General features: G+C 42.2%; 1 protein-coding gene across 4 annotated transcripts in view; it reads right to left on the bottom strand.

Moving 5' to 3' along the window:
• Positions 1–12,296, bottom strand: part of LOC139385686 (chloride channel protein 2-like) — a 186,469-nt gene that overhangs the window by 94,166 nt on the left and 80,007 nt on the right. For 2 of the 4 annotated variants that reach the window (XM_071130955.1, XM_071130957.1), the window contains exon 3: positions 9,885–9,932. The exons of the other annotated variants lie outside the window; for them this stretch is intronic. In XM_071130955.1, coding sequence (XP_070987056.1) covers positions 9,885–9,932 — 48 coding nt within the window. The remainder of the gene's footprint in view (positions 1–9,884; positions 9,933–12,296) is intronic. 4 annotated transcript variants of the gene reach the window in all.

Genomic DNA, 12,296 nt, shown 5'->3' with positions numbered 1-12,296 from the left:
TGTTTAAAGTTTGCCACAAGCCACCTGGGAGACATACCAAACATGTGGAAGAAGGTGCTCTGGCCAGATGAAACCAAAATTGAACTTTTTGGCAACAATGCAAAACGTTATGTTTGGCGTAAAAGCAACACAGCTCATCACCCTGAACACACCATCCCCACTGTCAAACATGGTGGTGGCAGCATCATGGTTTGGGCCTGCTTTTATTCAGCAGGGACAGGGAAGATGGTTAAAATTGATGGGAAGATGGATGGAGCCAAATACAGGACCATTCTGGAAGAAAACCTGATGGAGTCTGCAAAAGACCTGAGACTGGGATGGAGATTTGTCTTCCAACAAGACAATGATCCAAAACATAAAGCAAAATCTACAATGGAATGGTTCAAAAATAAACATATCCAGGTGTTAGAATGGCCAAGTCAAAGTCCAGACCTGAATCCAATCGAGAATCTGTGGAAAGAACTGAAAACTGCTGTTCACAAATGCTCTCCATCCAACCTCACTGAGCTCGAGCTGTTTTGCAAGGAGGAATGGGAAAAAATGTCAGTCTCTCGATGTGCAAAACTGATAGAGACATACCCCAAGCGACTTACAGCTGTAATCGCAGCAAAAGGTGGCGCTACAAAGTATTAACTTAAGGGGGCTGAATAATTTTGCACGCCCAATTTTTCAGTTTTTGATTTGTTAAAAAAGTTTGAAATATCCAATAAATGTCGTTCCACTTCATGATTGTGTCCCACTTGTTGTTGATTCTTCACAAAAAAATACAGTTTTATATCTTTATGTTTGAAGCCTGAAATGTGGCAAAAGGTCGCAAAGTTCAAGGGGGCCGAATACTTTCGCAAGGCACTGTAACAATGGTCATTATGGCCAAACAGTTCTATTTTTGTTTCATCAGACCAGAGGACATTTCTCTAAAAAGTACACTCTTTGTCCCCATGTGCAGTTGCAAACCGAAGTCTGGCATTTTTATGGCGGTATTGGAGCAGTGGCTTCTTCCTTGGTGAGTGGCCTTTCAGGTTATGTCGATATAGGACTAGTTTTACTGTGGGTATAGATACTTTTGTACCTGTTTCCTCCAGCATCTTCACAAGGTCCTTTGCTGTTGTTCTGGGATTGATTTGCACTTTTCGCACCAAAGTACATTCATCTCTAGGAGACAGAATGCGTCTCCTTCCTGAGCTGATGGCTGCGTGGTCCCATGGTGTTTATACTTGCGTACTATTGTTTGTACAGATGAACGTGGTACCTTCAGGCATTTGGAAAATGTTCCCAAGGATGAACCAGAACTTGTGGAGGTCTACAATTTTTTTTCTGAGGTCTTGGCTGATTGATTTGGATTTTCCCATGATGTCAAGCAAAGAGGCACTGAGTTTGAAGATAGGCCTTGAAATACATCCACAGCTTCACCTCCAATTTACTCAAATGATGTCCCATTAGCCTATCAGAAGCTTCTAAAGCCATAACGTCATTTTCTGGAATTTCCCAAGCTGTTTAAAGGCACAGTCAACTTAGTGTATGTAAACTTCTGACCAACTGGAATTGTGATACAGTGAATTACAAGTTAAATAATCTGCCTGTAAACAATTGTTGGAAAAATGACTTGTCATGCACAAAGTAGATGTCATAACCGACTTGCCAAAACTATAGTTTGTTAACAAGACATTTGTGGAGTGGTTGAAAAACGAGTTTCAATGACTCCAACCTAAGTATATGTAAACTTCAGACTTTAACTGTATGTTCCTCCTCCTGTGTAGATATCATCTTGCACCTAGCGCATTTGAGCCCAGACGTAGACATAAATACAACTGGTGTTTTGACTCTAGCACTGCTAGCGTTATCTTGATCTGTTAGCATGAGGGCTAACCATTAACTGTTTGTTTTTTTTGTAGGAATCCGGGACACAACTTGTGGTCCCAGCCTAAAAACCTAACCCCATTGCGGAATACTTAGCTATCAGAACTTTCTTCTTCTTCTTATTATTATGATTTTGTATTTTACACAGTTTTCTCCCCAATTTCGATCTTGTCTCATCGCTGCAACTCCCAAACGGGCTCGGGAGGTGAAGGTCGAGTGTCATCTGAAACATGACCCGCCAAACCGAGCTTCTTAACACCCGCCCACTTAACCTGGAAGCCAGCCACACCAATCAAACTCGGATCTGTAGTGACGCCTCCAGCATTGCCGTGCTGTTCCTAAGACCGCTGCGCCAATCGGGAGGCCCAGCTATCAGAACTTTAAAGATGTTGTTGTTGACATGATTAAAACCTATTTAATGAAAACTAATTCAGAAAATGAGTGTAGACAGTACATTTATCTGTTGCGTGATCATTTTATTCAAAATCTTTTTCTCGAGCCGCCAGTTCTGATTGTAGACCGCATGTACCCGGACCCATAGAGCTGTATAGCGGGCACACTTGCCACTAGAAGGGAAAGTCCTATATGGGCAGAAGCGATAAATGCAAAGATCAGAGGTGTGCCCTTTATACATTCCTATGGACAGCAGCTGTCATGACATTTTTCCAAACAGCCTTTCTCCGCTTGCTTGAGAACTAAATGAAGAAACAAGTCAAGATCGGCTCGTGGAAACACACACCCGGTAGAGATATGATTCTGAAACGAATGCACACATTGTTTGACAAAGTAACTGTAATAATATTTCCCAATTTGAAAAAGTAACGTGTTACTTTATTACATTACTCATAAAATTTATCTGATTACGTAACACGTTACTTTTAGAACACAGCTTCTGGCCCAGTAGGCCACTGTTTTTTTTTTAATCACAAAATTGATTATGATGGCAGTGCAGTGATGATGGTTAGTGAGGGCCATGATGATGATGGTTAGTGAGGGCCATGATGATGATGGTTAGTGAGGGCCATGATGATGATGGTTAGTGAGGGCCATGACGATGATGGTTAGTGAGGGCCATGATGATGATTAGTTGGTTAGTAAGGGCAATAATGATGTTGGAGAGGATGAAAGGATGAAGATGATGCTAATCATGATGATGATGATGAGAACAATGATGATGTTTATCACATGTCCCTTCCCCTTACAGTAACTAAAACCTCTCACCAGAGGTGACCCATTAAAACAACAGTCAACTCTGACTGTAGAAGGCCAGATGGTGCCATTCATGATCACAATGAGGAATCATTACCATAAGTGGGAAAGTGTGAGTGTGTGTAAGTGATAGAATGTGAGGAGAAAAAGAAAGGTGGAGAGAGAATGTTAGGAGTGAGAGAAAAGAGGAGCGAAAGTTGGAGAGAGGGAGATATGATAGAACGAGTGATGAGAAAGAGGTGGAGTGATGGAGAAAATAATGGAGTGATAGTGGTGAGAAAGAGAGTGATGGAGAGACAGAAAGAGAGAGAGATGATAGAGAGCCAGGGTAATAATCAATGGTGACACACAGGGGAGCAGTGGGCTGTGATTGCTGCTTCATTTCCTGGCTTACCAAAGGGCAGAAAAACCTGCTGCTTTCTTTCACTCCCTCTCTTCCTCCCCTCTTTCTTTCAACCTTTACTGTTCATCTGCCCTTCTCTTTATCATTCTTCCTCTCTCATTCAATTTCTCTCCCTTAGTCCCCTTCTGTGCTCCCCCTCTTTTCTGACTTTATTTTTCCTCACCCAAGCCCTCCCTCTCACTTTCCCTCTCTTTCTCAAACTACCCCTCTCTCCCTGACCCCCTCTCCCAGGTCTTTCTGCTCTCTTTCCCTCTTTTTCTCAAACTCCCCCTCTCTCCCTGACCCCCCTCTCCCAGGTCTTTCCCTCTCTTTCTCAAACCCCCCCTCTCTCCCTGACCCCCTCTCCCAGGTCTTTCCCTCTCTTTCTCAAACTACCCCTCTCTCCCTGACCCCCTCTCCCAGGTCTTTCAGCTCTCTTTCCCTCTCTTTCTCAAACTACCCCTCTCACCCTGACCCCCCTCTCCCAGATCTTTCTGCTCTCTTTCCCTCTCATTCTCAAACTACCCCTCTCTCCCTGACCCCCTCTCCCAGGTCTTTCTGCTCTCTTTCCCTCTCGTTCTCAAACTACCCCTCTCTCCCAGGTCTTTCCGCTCTCTTTCCCTCTCGTTCTCAAACTCCCCCTCTCTTCCTGACGCCACTCTCCTTCCAACCCCCCCCCCCCCCCCCACTCCCCACGTCTAACTCTCAACCTTTACTTTTCCGGTCCCTCTCTCCCTCTCTATTCATCCCTCTCTCTCATGGTGCAGAGTCAGCTCTTCCACTCTGCAGTTCACTGCAGCTACACAACACACTTTTCACACTGTTTCAACCATTCTGCTGACACACACTTCATCACAATGATTTTGTAACACATTTCTAATGTGCATAAATATATACTGTAGGCATTTCACGTTATGTAGACACTCAATTATGCACTACATATTAATGCCAATAGTTGTATAGATACGTGTAATACATATCAAATAGATTATGAGAGCACAGGTTTACACAGAAATAAGAATAAATAGAATGGGCTTGGAACCTCTAACCCTGGCAATTTGACTGGTAAACTCATGGGTACACTCGTAATGGCTGCCTGGTATCGTGAAGCAATCATTTCCATGGTAGAATGTTCGCTAAAATGATGTTAACTGATGTGGCTCATGCAATACTCCGACTCGATATTCACGTCATAAGAAGGAATTCCCGTCGACCACGCCCACAAATTGGGGAAAACAAACATTCTTTCCCATTGACCCCCATTATAAAAGGGTCAACTTCGTCGTAGATTGTTTGTTTAAAATAAATAACAAAACATGCCTTAAAGTTGCTGTGTTGTACGTTTTGTAATGTCATCTGAGTTGATTCAACAAATCACAGCACAGATTGATGGGTACACTTCCTGCTTTTACTTCCTGCTCTGGGTACACTTGCAATGGCTGCCAATCCACCCATTAAGTCATAATTGATTTAAATGGGACACCCAATCTATTCATTCTTATTTCTATGGGCTTACAGTGAATTCTGAAAGTATTCAGACCCCTTCCCCTTTTCCACATTTTGTTATGTTACAGCTTTATTCTAAAAATGATTAGATACAAATTGTTCCTCATTAATCTACACACAATACCCAATAATGACAAAGTGAAAACAGGTTTTTAGTATGTTTGCAAATGTATAAAAAAATGTAAAACAGAAATACCTAATTTTATTCTGTAAATACTTAGACATTTTGCTATGAGACTTAAATTAAGCTCAAGTGCATCCTGTTTCCATTGATCATCCTTGAGATGTTTCTTCAACTTGATTGGAGTCCACCCGTGGTAAATTCAATTGATTGGACATGATTTGGAAAGGCACACACCTGTCCATATAAGGTCCCACAGTTGACAGTGCATGTCAGAGCAAAAACCAAGCCATGAGGATGAAGGAATTGTCCGTAGCCCCCTGAGACAGGATTGTGTTGAGGCACAGATCTGGCGAAGGGTACCAAAACATTTCTGCAACATTGAAGGTCCCCAAGAACACAGTGGCCTCCATCAAATCAAATCAAAATCATATCAAATTTATTTATAAAGCCCTTCTTACATCAGCTGAGTGCTGTACAGAAACCCAGGCTAAAACCCCAAACAGCAAGCAATGCAGGTGTAGAAGCACGGTGGCTAGGAAAAACTCCCTAGAAAGGCCAGAACCTAGGAAGAAACCTAGAGAGGAACCAGGTTCTGAGGGGTGGTCAGTCCTCTTCTGGCTGTGCCAGGTAGAGATTATAACAGAACATGGCCAAGATGTTCAAATGTTCATAGATGACCAGCAGGGTCAAATAATAATAATCACAGTGGTTGTCGAGGTTGCAGCAAGTCAGCACCTCAGGAGTAAATGTCAGTTGGCTTTTCATAGCCGATCATTCAGAGTATCTTTACCGCTCCTGTTGTCTCTAGAGATTTGAAAACAGCAGGTCTGGGACTCTTTCAAGAGCTGGTCGTCCGGCCAAACTGAGCAATCAGGGGAGAAGGGCCTTGGTCAGGGATGTGACCAAGAACCCTGGTGGTCATTCTGACAGAGCTCCAGAGTTCCTCTGTGGAGATGGGAGAACTTTCCAGATGGACAACCATCTCTGCAGCACTCCACCAATCAGGCCTTTATGGTAGAGTGGCCAGACAGAAGTCACTCCTCAGTAAAAGGTACATGACAGCCCGCTTGGAGTTGGCCAAAGGCCACCTAAAGACTCTCAGACCATGAGCAACAAGATTGTCTGGTCTCATGAAACCAAGATTGAACTCTTTGGTCTGAATGGCAAGCGTCACGTCTGGAGGAAACATGGCACCATCCCTACGGTAAAGCATGGTGGTGGCAGTATCATGCTGTGGTGATGTTTTTCAGCGGCAGGGACTGTGAGACAAGTCAGGAGAGGGAAAGATGAACGGAGCAAAGTACAGTGAGATCCTTGATGAAAACCTGCTCCAGAGCGCACAGGACTTCAGACTGGAGCAAAGGTTCACCTTCCAACAGGACAACGGCTCTAAGCACACAGCCAAGATAACGCAGGAGTGGCTTTGGGACAAGTCTCTGAATGTCCTTGAGTGGCCCAGCCAGAGCCCGGACTTGAATCCGATCGAACATCTCTGGAGAGACCTGAAAATGGCTGTGCAGAGATGCTTCCCATCCAACCTGACAGAGCTTGAGAGGATCTGCAGAGAAGAATGTGAGGAACGCCCCAAATACAGGTGTGACAAGCTTGTAGCGTCATACCCAAGAAGACTTAAGGCTGTAATCGCTGCAAAAAGGTGCTTCAACAAAGTACAGAGTAAAGGGTCTGAATACTTATGTAAATGTGATAGTTTTATTTTCTACATTTGCAGAAATGTCTAAACTTGTTTTTGCTTTGTCATTATGGGGTATTGTGTGTAGATTGGATAACTATTTAATCAATTTTAGAATAAGGCTGTAACGTAACAAAATGTGGAAAGTCAACAGGTCTGAAACTTTCCGAGGGCACTGTACACCCATTAAAACACCCACCTCTGGTCTATAACAGTTGCCTCAGGACCAAATAGAGGAGCAGCGCACGCACACGCACACCCACACACACAGCAGCAGGCCTGTTAATTAAGGCATTAATAAGAGTGTGTGTGTGTGTATAGTGTGTGATCATGGATCATTCCAGTGTTCTTAAAGCAGGGTGAACTGGCCTGTATATTGATCACTCTGTCACACTGCAGTTCTCACTGCTTAATCAAAGACATCCGTCTCTCTCCAGACAAGACCCATGCTACATTTATTTCTCTTTATTAGTCTAGAACAATAACCCTGGGCAGAAAAGAGCTGTCGTTTTCCCCTCACACAAGTACACACACCATTGATTAATGCAGGACTTCAGGCAGCGTAGCTAGTGTTTGTGTGTGTGTAGAGAGAAAGAAGGATAGTAGTAATTTTCCATCTTCACCAGAACAAAGTTACTCCCCCTTGAGAAACACACTACTCTATAAGCTGTGTGTAGCTGGGTGATGAGGTGATGGGTTATAGCTAAGGTTGCAAATCTACCAGTCATTTATTTACCAAAGTTATTGGAATCTATGGTAACTTTTGTAATTTATACTTTAATAACTTCATTTTTAGTATACATATTGTATATCTGGGTCCATATTCTCCTTGAGTTTCTAGTGGATAGACCATATGGTTAAAGAGAAAATAGACAAATTAATGAAAAAAAGCATCTATAGTGAATAACAATATAAACGTAACATGTAAAGTCTGGTCCCATGAGCTGAAATAAAAGATCCCAGAAAAGTTCCATTCGTACAAAAAGCTTCTCTCAAATTTGGTTCACAAATTTGTTTACATCCCTGTTAGTGAGCATTTTTTCTTCGCCAAGATAATCCAACCACCTGGCAGGTGTGGCATACCAAGAAGATGATTAAACAGAATGATCATTACACAGGTGCAACTTGTGTTGGGGACAATAAAAGGCAATAAAAGGCCACTCACACAACACAATGCCACAGATGTCTCAAGTTTTGAGGGAGTGTGCAATTGGCATGCTGACTGCAGGAATGTCCACCAGAGCTGTAGCCAGAGAATGTAATGTTATTTTCTCTACCATAAGCCACCTCCAATGTCGTTTTAGAGAATTTGGCAGAACGTCCAACCAGCCTCACAACCGCAGACCATGTGTAACCATGCCAGCCAAGGACCTCCACATCCAGCTTCTTCACCTGCGGGATCGTCTGAGGCCAGTCACCCGGACAGGTGATGAAACTGAGGAGTATTTATGTCTGTAATAAAGCCCTTTTGTGGGGAAAACAAATTCCGATTGGCTGGACCTGGCTGCCTTGCCAGGGTGGGACTGGGAGGGCATTGGCCCACCCACTCGAGTGCCAGGCCTACCCATGGCTGCGCCCCTGACCAGTCTTGTGAAATCCATAGATTAGGGCCTAATGAATTTATTTCAATTGATGGATTTCCTTATATGAACTGTACCTCAGTAAAATCATTGAAATTATGGCATGTTGCGTTTATATTTTTGTTCGGTACAATTAACAATGGCATTATTATCAATTAACACTGCAACTCTTCCAACTATTGTCTTTTTTCACAACATGTCATTTGGCCCCCAAAAATTACAAAAGACATAGTAAAATAAATAAAAGTGTTTAAAATGTGTATAAATGACATTGACATTTTAGTCCTTTTAGAAATTATGCAGATCTTTAGATGTTGTACACATGAAGTTGTCATTCCGAACTTTATCTGCAACGTTATATTCCATTTTGTTGCAACTTGAGCGATACCTCTGTCCATTCCACAGGTAACTGCCAAAATAAAGGAAACATTTGAGTAAATGAGGGATACAAAGTATATTGAAAGCAGATGCTTCCACACAGGAAGTTCCAGACACTTGTAGACTATGCCAAGGCATGTTCTGGCGACTCGTGTTGGCCCAACGCCCTATTAAGACACCAAGTTTCCTTTATTGTGGTGGTTACCGGTAGCAGCAGGTTACACAGAACAGAACAGCTGGATAAAGGAAACGGATCGAGTCGCACAAAATAGAAAATATCTTTGCCGCTCAAATTAAGAATGACACAATTTCATGTGTAACACATCTAAAGACCTGCATCACTACAGTGAGAGCATTTCTGTTTCTAAAATTATGTACTCAGGTGTTTTTGGAGCATTTGTTCATGTTTTCTCATAGCCCCAGCACAATGAGGATGAGGAAATTAAAATCTCTGGTTGTAGTAAGTTTCTCAAAAACAAGTGAAATCACAAAAAAGTGTCTAGACCCTTCTATAATATTCTATTTACAGAAAGATGATAGATTTAAGGTAAGGGTTAAGCTTAGGGTTAAGTAAAGGTTATGATTTAGGGCACTGTAGGGGCGTCCCAAGAATCCCGGATAGCACTTACCCTTGTTTCAGCAAGAGGCAACAAAGTTTGACAGTTATTTATGACAGTTATTTAATCCTTATGACGGTCTTCATCCATAACCATAACCACCGTTAAATGGTTATACAGTAATTGTGCCAGTCCTAGTTCAACCTGTTACTGACACACTGTCCTGACTTATCTTCATTTTAGTTGGTTTGCTATTCTTGTGAGGACTTCAGGTACTCACAAGTATAGTAAAACATACACACACACACACACACACACACACACACACACACACACACACACACACACACACACACACACACACACACACACACACACACACACACACACACACACACACACACACACAGCATCAGAAGACACAATATGAAGCCTTCACACTGAGACAGACAGATGGTGTTGTTGTTTAATTGATGGCGTTATTAATAAGGTAGGAGGACACACCTTCAATACGTTTAATACAGGTCAGTACATCTTATTATTGTTTAATGTTTTAATATGTTAGGATGTGATGATAATCATAACGGTTGTTTGAGTTTACCAGACAGAAAGTCCCGGGGTGGAGCCTGAGTGTAGGGATACCCTGACCCTGGGGACAAACCACACAACACAGTTAGGGAACGTATGTGTGTGTGAGAGAGAAAGAGTTTGTGTGTCCATGGGTGTGTGTGTGTGGGAATTACATATATCTCACAGTGCAGTACATACAGTACCAGTCAAAAGTTTGGACACCTACTCATTCAAGAGTTTTTCTTCATTTGTACTATTTACTAATAGTGAAGACATCAAAACTATGATATAACACATATGGAATCATGTAGTAACCAAAAAAGTGTTAAACAAATCAAATGCTATTTTATATTTGAGATTCTTCAAAGTAGCGACCCTTTGCCTGGATGAGAGCTTTGCACACTCTTGGCATTCTCTCAACCAGCTTCATGAGGTAGTCAACTGCAAAGCATTTCAAACAACAGGTTTGATTTGTTAAAAGTTAATTTGTGGAATTTCTTTCCTTCTTAATGCGTTTGAGCCAATCAGTTGTGTTGTGACAAGGTAGGGTTGGTAAACAGAAGATAGCCCTATTTAAGAAGACCTAGCCAAATTATGGCAAGAACAGCTTAAATAAACAAAGCAAAACGACAGTCCATCATTACTTTAAGACATGAAGGTCAGTCAATCCGGAAAATATTGAAAGTTTTTTCAAGTGTACTCGCAAAAACTATCAAGCGCTATGATGAAACTGGCTCTCATGAGGACCGCCACAGGAAACGAAGATCCAGAGTTACTTCTGCTGCAGAGGATACGTTCAGTAGAGTTACTAGCCTCAGAAATTGCAGCACAAACAAATGCTTCACAGAGTTCAAGTAACAGACATCTCAACATCAACTTTTCAGAGGAGACTGTGAATCAGTCCTTCATGGTTGAATTGCTACAAAGAAACCACGACTAAAGGACACCAATAAGAAGAAAAGACTTGCTTGGGCCAAGAAACACGAGCAACGGACATGGAAATTGGTCCTTTAGTCTAATGAGTCAAAATTTAAGATTTTTGGTTCAAACGCTGTGTGAGACGCAGAGTAGGTGAACAGATGATCTCTGCAGGTGTGGTGTGGGGGTCCTTTGCTGGTGACACTGTCAATTATTTATTTAGAATAAATAACTTAACCAGCATGGCTACCACACCATTCTGCAGCGATACGCCATCCCATCTGGTTTGCGCTTAGTGGGATGATAATTCGTTTTTCAACAGGACAATGACCCAACACACCTCCAGGTTGTGTAAGGGCTATTTGACCAAGAAGGAGAGTGATGGAGTTCTGCATCAGATGACCTGGCCACAATCACCCGACCTCAACCCAATTGAGATGGTTTGGGATTAGTTGGTAGAGTGAAGAAAAAGCAGCCAAAAGTACTCAGCATATGTGAGAACTCCTTCAAGCTGGTTGAGAGAATGCCAAGAGTGTGCAAAGCTTTCATCAAGGCAAAGGGTGGCTACTTTGAAGAATCTAAAGTATATTTTGTTTTGCTTAACACTTTTTTGATTCTATATGTGTTATGATTACAGTTTTGATGTCTTCACTATTATTCTACAATGTAGAAAATAGTAAAAATAAAGAAAAATCATTGAATGAGTAGGTGTGTCCTAACTTCTGACTGGTACTATATGTCAATACAATGCACAGTTTAAATAACATTCAGCATATTACTAGGTTCTGGAGTGTTTCCATGACGTGACCAGGAAGAACCCCTGGCCCTACATACAGGTAACTTCCAAAATAAAGGAAACACTTGAGTAACTGAGGAATACAAATTATATTGAAAGCAGGTGCTTCCACACAGGTGTGGTTCCAGAGTTAATTAAGCAATAAACATCCCATCATGCTTTGGGTCATGCATACAAATGCTGGGCAGGCCATTATTTTGGCTACAATGGCTATGCCCCCATACGATGACAATGCCTCCACCCACAGGGCACGAGTGGTCACTGAATGGTTAAATGAGCATGAAAATTGTGTAAACTATATGCCATGGCCCTCTCAGTCACCAGATCTCAACCCAATTGAACATTTATGGGAGTTTCTGGAGTGGCGCTTGAGACAGCGTTTTCCACCACCAGTAACAAAACACCAAATTATGGAATTTCCCATGGAAGAATGGTGTCTTCATCTCTCCAATAGAGTTCCAGACAATTGTAGAATATATCCCAAGGTGCATTGAAGCCGTTCTGGCTCATGGTGGCCCAACGCCCTATTAAGACACTTTATGTTGGTGTTTCCTTTATTTTGGCAGTTACCTGTATCTGTCTTTGTTTAAATCCACCACGGCTCTTTCATGATGGCTGGGACCTAAGAGGAGAGTCAGTGGTCAAGGAGAAACAGAGGCAAAGAAATCAAAGACAGAACAAACAAGTGACACTGAGTTAACAAAAGAGAGAGGAAGAGTAGCGAGAGGT

Source organism: Oncorhynchus clarkii, chromosome 27 (genome assembly GCF_045791955.1).
Source record: "Oncorhynchus clarkii lewisi isolate Uvic-CL-2024 chromosome 27, UVic_Ocla_1.0, whole genome shotgun sequence".
Classification (NCBI taxonomy): Eukaryota; Metazoa; Chordata; class Actinopteri; order Salmoniformes; family Salmonidae; genus Oncorhynchus; species Oncorhynchus clarkii.
Note: the sequence above shows the minus strand (reverse complement) of the source record. Positions and strands in the feature narration are given on the sequence as shown.